The following is a 21,812-nucleotide window of genomic DNA, read 5'->3' on the forward strand; positions in this document are numbered from 1 at the left end:
TTAATATATCATTGCATTTGTTGGATTCGATTTCTAATTATGACAGTAATCACGATAAAGATTGATGCATCCAATATACAATAATTTATATTTTTACAATTTATTCTTTGTTACTTTTTATGACATATTTGATATTTAAACCGGTTTTAACTTTGGACACGATTCATATATTGGATGCAAAATGCAGCACCTTACAAACTAATTTGTTGTGTATACAGCCTTTGTAAAGTACCAACATTGCCACCTTAAGTACAACGAATTTCTTGACACTTGGATTTGAGTATGTCCATGGGTCACAACTTCCCATCATGTAACCCTATTGACCTTATATAAAAAATTTGAACTTTAAAAAGAGATAAAAATATAAAAAAAATCCGCTGAGTTTCCTCCAGGAAAACTGGCAATTATTGTCCAATTATGACTATCATTTAGTGACTTGAAAATCGAATTAAAAGTTTTTATTGAATTTAAAGCTTGGCCTGATATTTTGCTGTCGACAGGTGACGACAGCACTTCTCCGCGGAGGTGGTCACCTCCAACATCGGCGGCGCTGGTGGCTGCGGCGCTAGCACCGCCAGCACTCAGACCCTGGCTGCCGGATCCTCCCACTAAGAAAAGCAATCATTTGGGTAAGACAGGTTGGCATCAAGCCTCTCTCAACTTCAAATATATTTATTCAAAATATAAAATCAATTTTTGAACTCAGCAGTAGGTACATTTTTTTATTTTGGTGTGGGGTTTACATTAATTAGGTACATGAGAAATTAAAATTAATGTTTACATTTTATTTATCAAGAACATGACTTGTAGAGCTATAGATTATTACAGTAGGTTGTATTGAAACGGAATTTCACCTGATGGACTAACAAAATAATTTTTCAAGGTTTCTCTAGTCTTATTCACGCTTCTTCCGTAGTGATTATATCTCCGTGAAACTGGCACATTCTTTAGGGACTCAAAGTCCACCTCGGGAATATCAACGGAAGTAAGACCTTCTTTATCGATGTAAAATAAAATTCATCAAATTCGTCCATCTTAGCTGGACGGCAGAAACGAACTGACTATCAGAATAACAGAAAAGGCGCACAGTGTAAACAACGCCTTGTTCTGACTAGGATTTCGGACGTACTCGTCAGAACAAACTTTCGTCAGAACTCGCATCCATAGTAACCCTAGCCTTAATCAGCAACGAAAATCTCTGCTTAAACCAATTTGACACTCTACTCAACATCTCATGTTGGCTTGCCAAAGTTCTCTTATTGACTCTCTCGTTCCAGAGTTCGGAACAAGTTGCCCCCACCGCACCACCTCTTCCGAAGCACACGCACCGTACACAAAGATTTTTCTTAATTTGATGTAACAATTAGTATAGTGGCAAGCGCTTAAAGAAGAAACTTTTTTAGTAGAGTTTTTATAAGCGTATCTATATACATTCCAATTAATAGTCAATTGCATTGTTTTAGGTCTCGTATGTGTTGTCTGCGGTGACACGAGCTCCGGCAAACATTACGGCATCCTGGCCTGCAATGGATGTAGTGGCTTCTTCAAGAGATCCGTCAGGCGGAAACTTATATATAGGTATTTATGCTATTATATTTATCTATTAGAAATTAATGTTATTTACTTTGAATATCTTTTGGGATATTCAAAGCCAATAAATATAAAGATATTTTTGAGGGACGTAGACGCTAACTATGGGCCTTATGAGGAAGCTCACTGTTGCTCAGCGGAGTTTCCCTGCGAGATTGAATCAGAATTGAGGAGATCCGTAGGAGAACCAAAGTCACCGACAAAGCCCAAATGATTGCGAAACTGAAGTGGCAGTGGGCAGGCCATATAGCTCGGCGGACAGATGGCCGTTGTGGCAGTAAGGTCCTCGAATGGCGACCACATACCGGTACCACATAGACGTAGTGTTGGTAGGTGGAGTTGGATGAGGGCAGCGCAGGACCGATCGTCGTGGAGATCTTTGGGGGAGGCCGTTGTCCAGCAGTGGACGTCTTCCGGCTGAAATGATGATGATGATCTTTTGGGATGATATGAAAACAAGTTGGATATTAATCCAACTTGTTTTGACGACTTGCGCTATGATGAAGTAACCAATAGACTGGCTAACATGATTAGCCGTAGTACTTCAAGTTATCTCAGATTTGTCTCAATATGTATATACATATTACATACCTACGGCAAGACCCAACTCGCTCCACTTTACCACAGAGGCTTTATATGCTGGTTTTCATGCATAAAGTATCCAAAAAATTTTGTCATAAACACAATACAAAAAAGTATGTTTTCATTGAGCTAAGTAAATATCGCAATTCAAATACCGTTAACATTTTTACCGTGAAAAATAGATCAACCAAACATTTCACGTTGTTTGAACAAATGTTGTTACTTATGTTGTCAATGTAAATGCTCTTCAAACCTCAATTTTAACATCTGCTGTTCCAATTTTCATCTTTGTTCCTTTAAGAACGTCACAATGTTTGTATGGTAGCTTGTGATTGGCGCATTCAAATTCAAATATATTTCATGCGAAACTAGCTCTGTCCCGCGATATGTACTTTGTTTGGAAGTTTGTAATTTTGATCGTTAATTGTACGAGAACTTGAAGTCTTGCTTTTGGTAACAAATAATTGATGTGTTTTTTATGACAGTAATATATGACAGTATACTTTAAAGTCAGTTAAATATTGTTAGTTTTAGTTCTATTTCATTAATTATTAACATTAAATAAAATTACACAGCAGACGGTAATCACTGGTTGGCTCTGCACAGGGTTTCCTAGTGAGCCATCCAGAGGAATTTAATACATTTAAGGTGCCTCTTTGTTTCTGTTTTTGAGACTGACACTGTAAATTTATATCAGGCATGAAGAGCAATGTATGTAATTATAATTAATAATAAATAAATAAAGACAGTAAGGAACGAGACGAGCAGGACGTTCAGCTGATAATTGATACGCCCTGCCCTTCTTGATTCTTGAGTAACCTAAAAATTCTGAGCAATACAACTACAACTGCACTCGTCACCTTGAGTCATAAGATGTTAAGACTCATTTGCCCAGTAATTTCACTAGCTACGGCGCCCTTCAGACCGAAACACAATAACGCTTACACATTACTGGTTCACAGCAGAAGGCGCCACTATGGTACTTATATATAGGTATACCTATCCGGTATCCTATGCAAAGAAGTACTGGTACTTCACATACAAGCGATTAGTTAATATTGAAGGAATAATATTAACAAGATGGACTGACGGTCTGAAGATCGCCGGAATACGAGTGTACGATGTAGCTTGTCACGCACACTAAAGTAATAAACCTAGCCTGTTTGTGCGTTGCCTAACAGCAGGAGACTCTATCTAAATGTTTAAGTGTCTAAGGAGAAAATTATGAAGGTAGCGCTGTTTATTTGACTAAATCTGTTCCATGGTTCAACCCGTGTATACAATTTATTTGTCTTATTATTTACATTCATACTAATCGTATGGTAAATTATAATGTCTATTGGAGCCATTTATGGGTACCGCAACGGCGCCTATTTCTTGCGTGAAGCAGTAATGTGTAAGCATTACTGTGTTTCAGTCTGAAGGGCGACGTAGCTAGGGAAATTACTGGGCAAATGAGACTCAACATCTTATGTCTCAGGGTGACAAGCGCAGTTGTAGTGCCGCTCAGAGTTTTTGGGTTTTTCAAGAATACTGAGCGGCACTGCCTTGTAATGGGGAGGGTGTATCAATTACCATCAGCTGAACGTCCTGCTCATCTCGACACGTACTGGCACAAAAAAAAACATGTAGTAACAGATAAATTTAAGAAGATTATAATATTTAGAGTGCCAATTCAATGCATAATTAAAGTATTTGAAATAACAGTGATAGTCAAATATGTGTTAATAAAATGTTGATAATTAAAAATAGTGTCATTTGTAACACTAGAAATAAAAGTAATCTTATAATGATTCAAAAGGCTATTGAAAATAAATAAATCATTAATGTGACAATGTGTACAAAATAACTGAATAATCCTTTAAAATATTTGTTAACCGGGTTTTTATAAAATATAATAAGGTAAATAATAATAAGTAGAAAAAGGTGTATTATTAATCAATGAGGTAAGCTTTGAATATTTTAAAATTACAAACAGTTGTAGGTTTTTGTGTCTACAGAAAGTGATTTTGGATTCTATTATATTCTTATTTTATAGCAATAACAATGACAGTACAATTTTTAATTTTTATCTATATATATATAAAAATGAATTGCTGTTTGTTACTCTCGCTCTTTGATTATCCTTTGATGTGTCCAATTAAAAGAGTCCGTTTAAAGAAAAAAGAAAGAATAGTTTAAAATTAATAACTAATTAGAATCCTTATATCTTTCTAACTTTCTCAGGAATATAATAATTATTGTAGTATGATACATTTTATGTACGATTTAATATTTGGTAGGTCTGAGAATCGGTCGTCCTCTATTTTTTATATCCCAAAAATTTTAATTATTGAATTTTCCTCTTATTATATGGCAATACAACGTTTGCTGGGTCAGCTAGTTTTTTATAAATAATATATTGCAATCTGTCTCGTCCTAGACAGATTCATCAATAGGTCATGAATTTATATCAGGCTTGTGCGATACTCGTTCATTGACAAGTCCGCCTCATTACAATCGGTCTACATTAGAAGAACCTGTGGGTTTTTCCTTTTTCTTGATATTGTGACACTCAGTTATTTCTTGCTTAACTGTTTTCATGTTAAGGTCATGATACAATCTGTGGTTGCTGATATACGTGTACCATGGTGTGTTAACTATCATTCTTAGCATCTTTGACTGAAACCTTTGCAGGATCTCAATGTTTGAGTTTGCCGCCGTGCCCCACATCTGCAATGCGTAAGACCATATGGGTTTGATGATGCATTTACACAGAAGGAGATTATTTGTCAGTAATAAGTGTGACCTTTTGTATAACATGTATGTTACAATGCCAGTACAAAATTGTATATTTTATTAAAAAGAGCGCAAATAATGAATTTTGGAAGGGTTTCTTGCGCCGCTTTTTGTCTCACGGAGCGCTATTTGTTTCCGGAGCGGTAGTACCTAGTATTAGAAAAGACATCCAAAAGAATTCGAAAGGAATAAATTTTGAGAAAATAAATGCCTTTTATTTATTAGAAATGAATAATTTTATTTGATTACGACAGCACACACAGGTAAAACAGTTCCGGAGCGAGTATCTTCAATCAAGAAATCAATAAGTATGTCTGGGTGAGAGTCGTAGTCTTTGTTAGTTGTGTATATACTGAAGGACATAAATAATCACTACATTTTATAAAACAAAGTCCTTCGCCGCGTCTTCTGTCTGTCTGGTCACTGATAAGCACAAAAACTGCACCGATTTTCATGCTGTTTTCACCAATAAATGAGTGTTTCTCGAGAAAGGTTTTAGAACATAATTGTTCAATTTTAGTCAGGTGTCGCAAAAAAATAAGTCGTCTGGGAGCTTTCAACAAAAACGCTGTCTAAACCCTTTTGAGATATAACAAAATAAAGTATGGTGGTTTTGTGTATCTAATATAGTTCTTAATATATTAAACATAGGAATGTAAAAGCTGTTTACACAAATTCAATATTAATCCTTATCATTTTAAAATAAGTTAGATATTTACTCTGTTAATTTTGAAATAAGTTAGATATTTTAATTTCTTCATAAAATATGACTCTCCCCCCGCACCTATTGCCCCCTACAAATAAGGAACGGTCGTTGAAAGGTATGATCATTAGAATCAATTTTGTGTCTAGATAGTCTCTTGCTGTTAGACAACCGTTAAAAACAGGCCAGGTTTAATTCTTTAGTGTATATGACAAGATACGTCTAACACTCGCGGTTTGTATGACACTTTGTTAGTGTGCGTGCATTGCTCAAAATAGAGGTTAACTCTAAGCTCATTTTTTTTCGACGTCTATTTAGACGTATAATAAAATTAAATAAAAATAAAATAAGCCTTAACTGCTACTACTACTACTTCACAAATATTATAAATATCGCTATTTGAATCCATTTAGGCCCAGCGGCTCTTTTACTTCATCTTCCCAGCGTTTAGTTTGACGCCTTTTTCTTCTACTTCCATCTCTTGGATACCAGTGTATTATTATAGTCAATTTTTCTTGTTTTTCTCTTAACTTGCGTAAGTAATAAGTACATTCTAATGGGTAAGACCCATTGCCATTTCAGTGTTCTGCATATTGATTTTGCGTCTTTGAATTAAGTCATTCTTTTTATATCTTTCAATTTTACTTTCTCTACTTTTAACTCTCTAGACGACTCTATCTAGACGTATCAATGAACTAAAAGGCATAATAGACATTTATTTTCTCAAAATTGAAGAAACAAACAACAGAAACAAGATCAAGAAAAAAATAAAGCGCAAGAAACTCTCTAATCTATGCTCACATTGTAAATGTTAGTAAAGATTACATTTTTAAAGTCAATATTTATCAGCCATTCGAAGGACACGATATTAAGATACAAGTTTCAAAATGAAAATAACCTCTCCTTTTGTTGAGCGATTAATTCAATCTCAATTATAATTACTAGAAAAAAATCACAATGGAGAATCAAGTGCGCGTACCCTTGCTATCAAAAACGCAAAATCCCTTAATCCCTATCAAAAACCTGCCACTAGACACATCTGCAACAAAACTGTGTCTATGACAATAGGGGACTCGCGAACGCTTGAACCTACTTAATCCATTGTGATCGTAATTCTTACTGCATCTGTGGCCCAAAGCACTTTGCTCGCAGTATGAGTTGTGATCAAAAATATTTTTTTTACATATTCAAATAAAACAAATTTTATTTGATTGGAGTAAACAATTTGTTATGTTTTAAAGTGATTTCGCTCACTTCTGGGGTTAATTACACAAATAACATTTGAAAACAAAATTTATGAACGATGCGGGCCTCGAACGCGCGACCTTTAAAAATGAGCTACAACATAAAATGGCGAAAAATGACATTATTGGCGGCAATTTACATATTAAAACTTAAAAGGTCCATTTATTATAAAAAAAAAGACCGGACAAGTGCGATTCGGAGTCGCCCACCGAGGGTTCAATACAATTTTTTTATGATTTAATTACAAATGTTTTCAGATTTTCCCCAATACTTGTAGCATAAGACGGTATTACTTGCGAAGTTTCATAGTTCTTGGTCAACGGAAAATACTCTACTTATTTTGATTCGCTTGAGAGTGTCAAAATATACGTTTTTGCAACATAAACGGCCGCATCTTTTCAAAAGACCGTAAAATATCGTTCAAACTCGATACCCCACGCGATCCCGAGATTCCCGAGGTATTGACAGACAGACAGACGGTCGAACGGACTGATAACAAAACCCTAAAGCGTGGTTTAGGGTGGCCAAACAAACAAGAATATTTTCAAGTTTTATTATGTGGAGATGTCCTTTCATAATAATAAACATAAACTAAACGTAAAGTAAACTTGGTATAAAGTTATAGGTACGTGATACAAAAACCAAGAATATTTTTTTATGAAAATAAGGGACGAGACGAGCAGAACGTACAGCTGATGCTAATTTATACGCCCTGTCTATTACAATGTAGTGCCACAAAAGATTTTTGAAAAACCCAAAAATTCTGTGCGGCACTACAACTGCGCTCGTTACGTTGAGACATAAGATGTCAAGTCTCATTTGCCCAGTAATTTCACTAGATCGGCGCCCTTCAGACAGAAACACAGTAATGCTTACACATTACTGCTTCACGGCAGAAATAGGCGCCGTTTTGGTACCCATAATCTAGCCGAGATCCTGTGCAAAGCAGCCTCCCACTGGTAATATGCAAAATGGTGGTGAATATGCAAAATGTTGACTATATCGTTGACAACACTGTCAATACAATGATAATTCTAAAGTTTTCTGAATGTCAAGCAGCCTCACAAATAAACGCGGGATACTTTATATGTCCGAATGAACCAATCATAAGCAAAATGTCTGTAATTTTTTTGATATTTGAGGTTGTACTGTTGAAAAGGTGAACAATAGACTCGTAATTGATGAAAAATTGATAATCCGCCAATAGACATCTGCGATGCCAGAAATCAAGAGATGCGTTGCCGCTAAAGATGTTTCATCAATAACACGTTGTACTTCTAGCTAAATTATAAAAATAGGTAGAAGAACCAAAGTTAGACATAGCCCAGATGTTTGCGTAACTGTAACTGAAGTGGTAGTGGGCAGGGCACATAGCTCGACGGACAGAGGGCCGGTGGGGTACTAAGGTCAAGATCGCCGGTATAGGTTGGATGAAGGCAGCACAGAGCCTTCGTCGCGCAGATCTTTGAGGGGAGGCCTTTGTCCAGCAGTGAACGTCTTCCGGCTGAAATGATAAGGATGATAAAAGTAGAAAAACTAGATTTTCGGGGTCTTGAAACAGTCATTCCAAAATTATAAAAGAAAAAAGGGTATGGTTTACATACAGCATGTATTGTTGTATCACGCGCCAAAAAAAAGCGTCGAAAGAATGGCGGACATTTTGCCATTGCCAGCATCAGAAGAATCACAGGAGCGTTGCTTGCCTTTTAGAAAGGCTTTTATTTTTTGGAGGTACCTATGTCGTATCGACCTGGTAACACCGCGCAAGAAATTTTTGATGTAAGCAACAAATAAATTGTCTCCATTAGTGAACAGAGGAATTTTCGTTGAATGTTGTTTAACTTTAGAAGTAGGTGAAGTATTCGAAGGCATGTCGCAAAAACTTTCAAAATGAATGAAATTATAAAAAAGTGTGTGTGTGTACTTATGCACGCAAGAAGTTATACTTCTTTGGCGTAAAAAAGGAAATTCCTTAAAATTATGTATTCCTCCTGCTATTCTACGTTCTAGAAAGAACAATATTGTAAAAATCTTGCAAAGATGGCTTTGACAATTAATTATTAAATAACGAATACGGCTGTATGGGCTTAAACCCTTTGCCTGTCCTAATAATGAACGAAGAAACCAAAAATTTTAGGAAGCAACTTCACCCTGTTACTTTTGTGTTACAGTGATGCGCGCCCATCTTAAAATTTAACTCTCACCATTTTTTCCATAACGCGCCTAAAGAAGTATAACTTCAAAAACATTTGATTCTTCCAATATTTAATACCTTGTGTGATACTTACCGCTGTGTTAGGAAATTTATAGAAGCACATGTAGTATCAACAACATCAATTGATCAATTCCCTGTATATCTGCACGATGACCCTCAACGCAAGATAATATTAAAAACAGTTTAACATCGGGAGCTCATCTCGTTACAATTAATTCGCCACCCGCCTCAATAACGCACCCCACATTATAAGTGTGACATGTGGTTCACTGCGATCTACAAATTGATTTTGTGAAGGTCTTTTGTTGGTCATTGTTGTGACTCGCTCCTGTAATCTAATGAGTTCAATGCGTTTTGTCTTTGAATCCGTGATTTTATTGCAACTTATTATATTATAAGTATAATACTTTTTTTTGGCATAGCAAGACAAAATAACTCCAAACTTTTTATTTAATATTATATAAATCTACGCGCCTCAATAGGGCTACTGCCTAGCTATCCAACGCATGAATGCAACCAGTATTCTTGGTACACTTCCCCGTAATGACAGTTTTAATTTAATTTTATCATAGTACATATTATAAATATATTTATAAGATTTGTTTAGTTTTAATAAATTTATTTATTGATTAAATAATATGATGATTAGCTTGTACAAAAGTGTCGATGTCGATTACACAAATCTCCGCCTTAACGCTACAATATGGCTGCAGCATAAGAAATTTAAAACTATTTTTAATACAAATCTTTGTAGTACCGTGACGTCCTGATTACCATGGTGATATGTCCTGTCAGTGTCCCGGCTTGCTTAATAAATATCACTTCACACTATACTAGAGGGGGATCGACTAACTTCATGGTGTTGGCAAATCGTGTCGCTATGCGAAAAAATCCTATTTTTTTTTTGACCTAAAGGCATCATATGAAGTGTTACTAAGTCTTAGAACCAGTTCAAACTGACCGGTTTCTTGTTATCTTTTATTTGATCGTTTTATGTGTATCAATTATTTCGTTCCATACCTTAGTTTTGCTGTCGGTAAAAACCCGACCTAAAATTCATATATTCGAAACTCCCAAAATAAAGGGCTCCACGCGCATAAATAAGTTTTCAATTCTATAAAAAAATTAAACTGGCAACATCTGAACGAAAACCGAGTTTAAGTGCAGAAGTACCCTTTTCGTTGGTCGACAAATGTCACAAGAGCTAAGCCTATTATATGAAGGATTACCAGTAATGAAATATCTTTAATCTTTATTAGACCGCCGCAGATTCTTGTGCTCATTCACTTTGATTGAATAGTTTTTCCTTTCGCTAAGGGATTTGTACGATTTGATTGCTTTTCCTAATATTTCTGAGTGCTTAAGGGAAATTGGTTTTACAAACCGCTTGTGTAGAAAACAAGGATTTGTTACGTGTGTAATGAATTAATGGTAAATGTTAGTATCGATACGATTCTATGACGCTCTTTTTTCAAAACACGTAAACAAGCATTGACGTAATAATGTTTACTACATAGGTACCTACTAGAAACGACGTTTCACCTTGATTGCTTGTAACTCGAGTTGTGGCCATTTGTAGTCAACTCACTTAGTCTACGCTCAGCGTTTGTAGCTATAGCACACATGCCTTAATGTGTATTGAGAAAACAGAAGTAAGGAGTGGCCTTTAATTAACAGGTTCAACATATTTTATTTGAAACACACTTCATTTAATTATACTTTGTTGAATTAACTGATGACGAGATGTCATCGCGTCACTACTGTCGACTTTTACATAAAACATTGAATGATTTTTTTAACAAGTTTCACAACATATACCCGTTTCTTCCCGATTATTTGGGCTATAGTGGGTTGTATCTCTGTATCTTTAATTATTTTATTATTATTATATTATTATGATTGAATGTTAATTTTAACTTAGCAGATGCACAGATGGACATAGAAGGGTTCCTGTAAGAGGCTTAAAATTTAATATTTGGTTGTTTTTGACTGGACTCGCGGGTTTTGGTTTGTGGGAATTATAAATACATACCACATAATATTGTAAAGGCCTTTATTTTTTGTTTAGTTTAGCTTACATTGTTTTTTGATCTCTCCGGGACTAGAAGTTAAAATAATAATCAGAAATCTCGAATCATAATCCTAAATTAATCCGTGAGTGATCACTTCCAACAGTGCCGACTTCGATATTAATCTACATTCGACATCAAGGAGTATGTTAAGAACATGTTTTATATAAAAAATCATGGCGTTTGAGTTGCCACAGACTAGGATATTAGACTAGGTACTTAGTATGCATTATTTAATGTAAATATTTTGAAAATCAGCCATTTTGCATCGGAGATGCGTTAAAAAACAAAATGGCGCTCGCGGAAGTGACAGAAGTGCGATCCGAAGCGCGCTGGGAGCAAAATTACAAACGGTCGGATCACCATCAAACTTATAATGCATACTGCATTATAAGTTTTTAATATATTATATGATTTTTAATTTATTACTTTATTAGGACCAAGGAGTTTGTCCTTAGCAACACACTTACATTTTACTATAAGTAACTAATAAATATATTAATAATTAATTGGGAAACCAACTACATTAGCCACATATAAAATATACAAGGGAGATGAACACGTACATCTTTAAAAACAATCAAATGTTTGTGTTTGGTAACTATTACGTAAGAAAGCATTGTGCAGCTTATGATTGCTGTGTTAAATTATATTTAATATAGGTGTAAAGGGCCCTGTAGACGGTCAAATTTGTTTGTCGAATTTGTTTGTCAAACTTCATGTTTTCATCAAACAAAAGCGCATACGATCAAACCAATAGATCAAATAAATTTGCCCATATTTCAGTTTTCTCCTTGACGTTCGTGTGTTGTTATCATCTTCTGTCGTATATAACAATGAGTAATAATACAGATAAGGCGTTTTTGGCATTGACACTAGCACTATGTATGAAGAAAAAGAAAAAGGTCGTCGATGGTCTAGAGAGTGGTTGAAATTACGGGATAAATATACGCACGAAAATTTGTTACGGGAAATAGTGCTCACAGAACCAAATGACTATGCAAACTTCCTGCGCATGGACCATAAAACATTTGAAGATTTATTAACATTGCTAAGTCCTTGCATAGCAAAACAGGCTACCGTTATGCGTAAATCTATACCAGCTTCTCAAAGATTATCTATAACCTTGAGGTACCTGGCTAGTGGCGCCGATTTTGAAGACCTAAAATTTCAAGCCTGCATTGCACCTCGTACACTCAGCGGCATTATCATTGAAACTTGTGAGGCAATAAATGAAAAATTAAACAATATTCAGGTAAGATTTTTATTTCAAAATTACAAAATATATAATTTAAAGAGAATAAAAATTGTTTATAAATTTGGCTGCTGTATCATCTTCAGGTTCGGTTGGATTATTTTCATTTGTTTGCGAGTCTGAAATATGAATCATCACAGGTTGCTCCGTATTGGACAGATATGATTGTTCAGATGAAGTGTGTGAAATAGGAGATGGGGTGTACGGAATAGGTGATGGAGTGTTCCAAGCGAGTGCTGGCTGAGACGGATTAATAACTACTGAATGTCTATGAAGGTTTCCTTCTTCTCCTTCAAAGAGTATTTCGTTTATGAATTTTTCTGCCAGTCTTCTTTGTTCTCCAGACATGCGCTCTAGTTTAAAGGCCCAGTTTCTTGCCATCACTTGATATTCATTTTCAGGTTTTTTGAAATAATCCCTGGCTAATGTCATTAAGTCATGTTGCAAGTCCTCCTTTTTCTTCTTTTTTATTTGTACAGGACTAATAGATGCTGAAGGTGGCAAAGGTGATTGTGTTGATGTTGATGTTGGTAGTTTTGATGATGATTCCTAGAAACCAAAACAATAAATATAAACATATTACATAATAATAATAATACATAATAATAAACATATTACATAATAATAATAAGTATTTTTATGTTTTAGATACCCAAAACACAAGAAAGTTGGAAAATATTGGCACAACAATTTGGAAATTCATGGAACTTTGATAATTGCATTGGAGCTGTAGACGGAAAGCATATCACTTTACAAAAACCTGAGCATTCCGGTTCCTATTATTATAATTATAAAGGAACACACACCATAGTGCTTATGGCCATAGCTAATGCAAATTATGAATTTATCATGATTGATGTCGGTACAAATGGTAGAGTGTCAGATGGAGGAGTACTTAAAAATACAAAATTTTGGAATATGTTTGAGAACAACCAGTTGCAGATTCCAGAGCCACAGGAATTGCCAAACTTTAATAAAAAAATGCCATTTGTATTTGTAGGCGATGAAGCTTTCCAGCTTCTTCCAAATTTTATGAAGCCCTACAATAAGCAGGTTTTAAATGATAACAGAAGGATTTTCAATTATCGTTTATCCCGTGCTCGGCGAATAATTGAAAATGTATTCGGCATTCTTGCGAGTCGTTTTAAGATTCTCCAAAAACCCATCAAATTATCTCCTACAAAAGCTAAAATTGTAGTAATGGCGTGTTGTCATTTACACAATTTACTAATGAAACAAAAAAACTACATTAGGAATGGAGAATTAGACATGAAAGATTGTATTACAGGGACTGTCATACAAGGATCTTGGAGAAATGAGTCAAATCAATTGTTGAATATCGAACGTACACGGGCTGGAAATAGCGCTACATTAGCAAAAGAAGTGAGAGATGATTTTTGTGAATATTTTAATTCAACGGGTGCTATTCCATGGCAAAACAAATGTTTAGAATAGGTATTTGCTGTACTTGTGAAAATAAAAAATATTTATTAATTGGTTAAGTTAAAATATTATTATTGGTTAGGTTAAAATATTATGTTGTACCTATTTGTAACAAGTTGTTTATAAAAATATTCTTTTGAAAATTAATTCTTATTTGAAAATGAAAAAATTACAAATGTTTAGAGTAGGTAACTGTATATGTTGTACTTGTAGAATTAAAATAAAATAAACATTGCTACTATTTAGCGTTTGTCCTGTTATTGAACTGATCCCCGATTCTTCCTCCACTTGGTCTTGTAGAAATTCAAGCTCTTTGTAGTACCATAATGAAGGTACATAGAGTTCATCAGTACCAGATCTAGAAAGCATAGATTTTTTCACCTTATTATTTTCACGCTAGAAAGTTGTTTGTAAAATATTATTTTTTTTTTAACATCTTCTTCAGTGATGTTCCCGCGAGACACTTTCAATAACTCCGTCATTTTTTTGATCGCATTCATTCTCTTGTGTTTATCCATATAATCTTTTGATTTTATTCTCCACAGCATCGGCATGTCGCGATATACGGAGATAAATTCCAAAAGAAATTCTTTTTCAGACATGTTGCCGTTATTGATTGTCGCAGTTGTGTTCTCCATGGTTTCAAGGCGATAACTGAGATATTATTTGACAAACACCGTTGCACACTATCAAACAGGTTTGCCAAACACACCGTCAATCAAAATTTCCATCAAACAGGTCAAACATTTCCATTGTTTGACAAACACGTCAAACAAGCTCGCACACTTTCAAAAAATTTGACAAACACGTTTGTCAAACAAATATTTGACAAATAATTTGACCGTTTACAGGGCCCTTAATTCTTATCTTTGAATTTACTTATAAAAAGAAGCGTAAAAGGCCTACGAGTCACGAATTAGTGAACTTACTCGCACGTCTATCATACCTTTAACAGTCTATTTGTTTGCCAGATGCCAGGCGGGTACTGGACGATGCGTGGTTGACAAGGCACACAGGAATCAATGTCAGGCGTGCAGGCTGAAGAAATGTCTCGCTATGGGAATGAATAAGGATGGTAAGTATTTTTTATAATAGGTAATTCAGATATTAAAGTAGGGTGTTCACCTTAGAATGACGTGTTAGAAGCTATTAGAAGCATTCTAAGTATATATTTATTAATTATAATAAAAAAGAAAGGAATGAGATATGCGCCCTCCCACCAACTGTGCAGTGCTGCTCAAAATTATTAGAGGTTCCACGATTGCGCCCGTCACTTGGTGGCATACGATGCTAAATCTCAGTGGCAGTAGGCAATTTCATCAGCTGCCTAACTGGCAGAAAAAGGCGCCACTATTATTAAGTAGCCCCAGATTAGAAAAGTAACACCTCAAAACTTTTAGTGAACAAGTTACAACAATTTGTTCCCCATATTATCAACAACCATTGTGAGCTAATAAATCAACTGTCTGTTGTACTCACGGGGCGTCCGCCTCCTGTCTGTTGCATTATGACGTCATAATTGACAAGTATCTGACGTTGACAGCGCGACGAGCGTGCAATAATTGCGCTGACCCAATATTATGATCGGGATGTTATTGGGATGTCATATTTGTATACACTTATAAGTATCTATATAATAGAAGCCATATTTTCGTGTCCAATTTTAGGGATCCTCAGTCAAAGGAAATTATGTTACTAAGACTCTGCTTATTAAAGTGAAACTTTTATTACATCGTCTAAAACTTTTTCGTCTGTGTGTTGCATGTCGCTTGACGGTCGCCTATAGCTCGCAGCAGCTGGCCGTGTAGTGCATAGACTATTAGTCATTTGTGCCACTGTTCCACGCTATTTTGTTGTTTTTGTCAGTGTTTAATGTAAATGTTGTTCGTCAGTGTTTAATGTTATCCCTTTTAATCACTATTTTTAAGCAGGGCTAAGACACAGAGTTCAATAAAAATATCATTTGGAGACTTAGTCTACTTTTATTATTTCCCATTATCATTCCAATTTTCCAAGTATAAAATTAAGATTGATAAAGCGATTTTTATACCCTTAATGGAATATTATTCCAAAAATTATAGTTAAATGTCTATAATGTTAAAAAAAGTTTCACTTTTGCCGTGGTTTCATAAAACCACACAATCCTTTTTTTATATATGAGAACAAGTGACGGAACCAAGAAGACGATCACCTGACAAGCGCTTTTAAATTTAGTTTAGTCTGAAATGTGCAGTGATTTGACATAAGTTTGAAATAGAAGTAATTATAGTATGGTGATTCGCGAAGCATAATCCGGCTAAGTTTGAAAGCGAACAGTTGCTTTAAATGTTGTGGATTTCGGCTATCTCCGTTTTTTACAAGATTATAGTGCCAATCTATCAACGATTGCACGTTTCATACAATCGAGTGAATCGCTTTTTTTCTTAGAGAGTTTCGTTAGGCTGGAATTAACCTAAAATTCTGAGCGCCATAATTGCGCTCGTTATTTTGGGATATAAGATGTTAAGTCTTCCTTAGATGTTAAGTAATTTTACTAGCTGTAAAATGTAAACGCTTTAAACTTAAATGCTCTCCGTCTGTCACCCCTCAAAAAATGGGAGGCTCCTTTGCACAGGATGCCGGCTAGATTATGGGTACCACAACGGCGCCTATTTCTGCCGTGAAGCAGTAATGTGTAAGCATTACTGTGTTTCGGTCTGAAGGGCGCCGTAGCTAGTGAAATTACTGGGCAAATGAGACTTAATATCTTGTCTCAAGGCGACAGGCGCAGTTGTAATGCCGCTCAGAATTTTTGGGGGTTTCAAGAATCCTGAGCGGCACTGCATTGTAATGGGCAGAGCGTATCAATTACCATCAGCTGAACGTCCTGCTCGTCTCGTCCCTTATTATCATAAAAAAAATAGTAAACGTTTGTATAGGGTCTTCGAATCTATCTGTAAAAAACTAAACCTACATTATATTATAAGTTCAAAGGGAAATAGCACTTCCTTAAATCAGAAATGGAATGAGGCGTGCGTATTTCTTAATGGTTACGATCGACTTACGGCCGTTTCCAATATTCAGTCTATCTCCGGTTGTGGCTTACTTGAGATAAAAATCGTTACTATCGTTGACTTTTCTGTCTCAATAAACATATCGATGGTAACTCACCTTCTCCGTACACGCTGTCTGACAATGGGAGGACTATAGCTTACCAGCGATAGAAGTTTGTATGGAAATTGTCACGCGTCCCAATATAAGGCGATAAGAATGACTTATCGGGTATATTGGGACAGCTTCAGATTATTGACAGATAATTACTGACAGTAGAAGGTAGTAATTTATCTCTATCTGTAGATAGAACCACCGTTACTGGGTACGGGAGGGGATATGCACAAGATACCGGCTAGAAAGGTACCACAGCGGTTCCTTTTCCTGCCGGGACGCAGTGATGTGCAAGCATTATTGTATTTAGGTTTTAAAAGGCAACATACGTAAATAGTAATACTACTCATGTAATGACACTTAGCATGTTATGCCTCTAACCGACGATCGCATTTGTAATGCCGCTCAGAATTTTGGTTCGATCAAGAATCCTGAGCGGCACTGCATTGTAATGCGCAGGGCGTATCAGTAACCATCACATGAAAGCCTTGCTCGTTCGGCCATTTTTTCTGATGACAAAAGAGAACAAAACAACACCCATATTTTCCGTATATAGCCACGCTTTTCTTTGGATTATTGCTTTAAATTAACGAGCTATACCCATACAAATTCTCAGTGCCCAATTTACCCTGCTTAAATTAAGGATTAAATTTTGAAAAAAACCGAAGCCGAACATTAATTATCTCTTACCAGAAGCAGGAATACATAACTTCTTACTTCTTACTTTTGAAAATGCGCTGGACTTTCATACAGAAATTCGTCCCTTCTTATCCCCTAAGGGGTGTAATTTACAATAATCTCTTCCGAGTTACGTACGTCAACTAAGTGCTTTTTTCTTCTTCAGGAACTTTTACCCATACCAACAGTGCTAAAATACGTTCACCCTAAAAATAGTTAAACTCGGGCTCGTCGCAACTAAAATGTGATTTTTATAAATATGCATGATAGTTATTTAAGCAACTGTTTTAATAGTTTACCTAATTATTAACAGTTGCATACAAGACTATATCTACACCCATAATATGAATCCTCTATAAAAGATTCTGAAATAGTTAGCTTACATTAAAAAAGCCAGTCCTGGTAATCATAAAAATCAAAAAAATAAATAATCATAATATCAATCAAAGGAGTATTATTATGAAAACGGATGATATAATGTTGTACAGAATTTCATTACAAGATTCGTTTGGATGATGTAATGGTTATCAGGACATTGGGTGTTTTAATGTTAGCAATAAGCTAACTTTTAGAATTGTAAATAGAGGATTTAAAGCATGGTTGTAGATAAACATCCTTACTAAATCTGTTCTATCTTTATATTACAGTTGGTAAATTATTAATTATTCTTACTAAGTAGATAAAACAACTTACCTACGATGATACGGAAGCGTTATTTCAAAACATCTGCAATAGGAAAACCTTCTTTGTATTTCCATATATGAAAAATTAAAATATGTAAAAAATAAAGTATTTGACTATTATTATTATAAATGTTGTAATGCGCTTGTATTCGATTAAAAATAAAAACATTTAAATCTCGTCCGCTTGGAATAAGTCACACAGCGAGCAATGCAAATTGTTTAAAATAAGGATCGCACGCGTTGCCACGTGGCAGTATGTATCTGTCTACAAATGAGGGCTTACCTACCCTTTATGTGATTTTTTTCGGTTAGCCCATGCATAAGTTTGTTAGCTTTATGCGGTGGAATAATTTAAACGGTGAAATCTTATTGTTTAGTGACAGTGCTATTTTGTGGGGTCTATCTTAAGTGCGTTTTAGGAATTTGCTGCAAAAATAAGCAAGGCTCAGGCTTAGATCTATAGAGCTTACTTAGACTTTACTTACGTAAAACTTAGCTTTGAGCACTCTCCCAATTTAGGCAAAACTCAAAGTGAAATAAACATTTTCCAATGAGACTTCAACTAAGCGCTCTTAAAACGTCATTAAATAATTTAGTTAATTCGAATTACTGAGTCTACCATATGTTCAGAAAAAGTAGATTCGAGAAAAGAACATACAAGACACTCAACGGCCACTCTTTTCAATCAATAGAGTATTTTGCAATGGCTGTAATATGCATAAAACAAATTAGTTTGTATCTAAGGCTGCATCCAATAATCGTCTTTAAATAATATAAATTATTTTTTAAAAGTAATAAAGAATAAACTATATTTAAATATTAGTTATTGTCTATATTGGATGCATCAATCTTTAGAGCTTGAATTCATTGTTTGTGTAAGGATGCTTCGTGAACATGATGGTCGTGATTACTGTCATAATTAGTAATCGCATCTGACAAAATATACAAACCAAAAAAATAAAATATGGGTAAACCATCCCTTGACCCCTGTTGTTGTAGAGCAAGAGCCCGTGAACCCCAGAGCTACGTTATTTTATAAAAGCTGAAAGTTTGTCAGCGAATGCTCCCACCACAGGTAAGAACGATGGACCATTATGAAGTTTGGGTTACAGTGTCTTTGGAAGGTAAACGTGGAACTATCAAAATTGTCTGGCTAATGAGGAAACATCAACTACTTATTACCCAAGTATATATATATAAAAATCAGCTTTTATACTATGACGTAATTAAAATTATAATTTCATGAGAATTAAGGGCAATGAATAAAATGATTTTTAATATTTTGAAGGTAATACCGAAAAATCGCACTTTATTATTTGATGTATTTAGATTGATATTTTACACACCTTTTACCGGTACTCCGTTTACCGGCCAAAGCCGCTGTTACCCAAACTCCATAATGGTCCATCATTTTAACGTAACGTCTAACGTAGGTCTGGGGTTCACGGGCTCTTACACCATTGCGGATGTCCATTGGCGGTTGTCTCACCACTCTCCATCATTTGAGCCTCTTGCCCGTTTGCTTCATAAAAAGTGGTATTGATCGAATCTTACCCATGTGAAGCCAGGATAGACAACTAGTGGTAAATAACCCGTTATCAGCTTTTTAGCTATTAGTTTTAAATTTATTTTTAGTTATTTGAAGTTAGCAGTGTTGTAGCTATATGTAAGGGTGGGATAAATCGAACAATGCAAAGCCTCAGGCAATGGGTTACTAATCGTAGCTTTACGAGTTATGCCGTGAAGGGTGAATTATTTGCTTAGTTAGATAAGCACTTAGCTAAATTGATATGTTAAAATGCTTGCTTATGACGTCTGAGTAATTCGATAAATAACAGTAATTACAGCTTATATTTAATAAAACACCTACTGTCAAATTAATAGAAATTCTATTCTGTTCATGCCAGTCCGAACTACAGAGTTACCTAATCTACGACAATATATTGTTTGTTGAATTTGATTGACATGTCGTAAACAGTCAGCTGCACTTGGAATTAGTTCTTTATATGGAGGGTAGAGTCAAGGAGAAGGTAACATTTAAAGTTAACAAGTTGAAAAAGTGTCCAACTTATGTAGTAAGTAATAGTTCAATAAACTTCCACAATAGCGCTGGTGTAGGCTCAGGGTATGGTATGAAGTATGGTGAATGTAGAAATTGTAAACGAATTGAAGTATGCTGATTTAAAAAATCAATATAATTGTCGAGTAAGGAATTTAAAAATGAAAATATTAACAACTTACATCGTACAAAATAATGTAGTAAATATATCCTTAAAGAGTTATTATGAGAAAACGTGTAGCTAGTAAAAAAAAAGTAATAGTTCGTAATAAGACAGATAAATTAGTGCAGAAGAGACTCAGGTTTTCCCTTTTCATTGCTAAATAATTAATAAAGAAATATTTATTTTCTATAATAATTTATCTTTATTACAAATAAAAAAGTAAGACACTTTTAAACGGAAATATTTTCGTGCGGAGCTGGTTTTCCTTAGGGTATTTCATAGGCATGAAGTTTGGGTAACTAACATCTAGGTTATAAAAAAAGATAGTATTCATATGTTTAAAATCTAAATTATTCTTTTATTAGTCAATTGACTATACTGAGGTTTTTTGGTCTTTACATCATATATTCTATCACTTATTTTTACTTCAATGATCTCAATTATATTGAATTTTGCTGGTTTTATGTTCTTTTACATATATATTTCTTAAAATAATACCATACCAACGAAAATAGACAAATGTTTGAATGTTTAAGGTTTTCAAAAACCTTAAAGTCAATCTTGAATTTCAATCTGTTGAGAGTAACATCAACAACTTTATAGTATTTTTAATTTTGTATTACGCGAATTAGCACACACACGTAACTTTTTTCTGTGTGAACTTGTTCAAGAGAAACTATGTACATATTGTAAATGGTACGGGGAACTTGCTGCAATTTAGCCGTTGTTGAGATGAAGTCTCATCTCAGCAGTCGCACGAATGAACACAAAAAATTCTAAATACTATTTCGGCTTCATTTATGATTGCTTAATATACAGAAATACTTATGATTTTAATTATAAGTATAGATATTTTAAAAATATATTAGTTTATGTGTGAGTATATTAACAAAGTTTGTTCAAGTAAAACATGAACTAGAAAGAGGAACAGAGCTCAAACCGATCATTAAATATTCATTTTATTTTAACAACCGCAAACCGCCATGCCCTTAAGCCGGATCTAACAAGTCGGTTTACCACCACGCCTCCATTTTAATGAACGTTACATTGCAAAATGCAGATAATTAAGCAAAAACTACAAAGCAATGCCCTAGAGCGGTTCAAACTTTACATTCAAATGAGCACCCCCTAAAGTGTCTAATTCAGTTTCGTTGCGTTGGTGGGAAAAAGTTTTTAATTTTTATCGAATAAAGCGGACCCGACAC

At 34.8% G+C, this 21,812-nt stretch overlaps 1 protein-coding gene across 1 annotated transcript in view; it reads left to right on the forward strand.

The window, feature by feature from the left end:
• The first annotated feature begins 282 nt into the window (after positions 1–282).
• Positions 283–21,812, forward strand: part of LOC126979356 (photoreceptor-specific nuclear receptor) — a 49,006-nt gene continuing 27,476 nt past the window's right edge. Inside the window, exons 1-4 of the mRNA XM_050828596.1 lie at positions 283–310; positions 501–638; positions 1,464–1,578; positions 14,852–14,955. Coding sequence (XP_050684553.1) covers positions 283–310; positions 501–638; positions 1,464–1,578; positions 14,852–14,955 — 385 coding nt within the window. The remainder of the gene's footprint in view (positions 311–500; positions 639–1,463; positions 1,579–14,851; positions 14,956–21,812) is intronic.

Source organism: Leptidea sinapis, chromosome 3 (assembly GCF_905404315.1).
Source record: "Leptidea sinapis chromosome 3, ilLepSina1.1, whole genome shotgun sequence".
NCBI lineage: Eukaryota > Metazoa > Arthropoda > Insecta > Lepidoptera > Pieridae > Leptidea > Leptidea sinapis.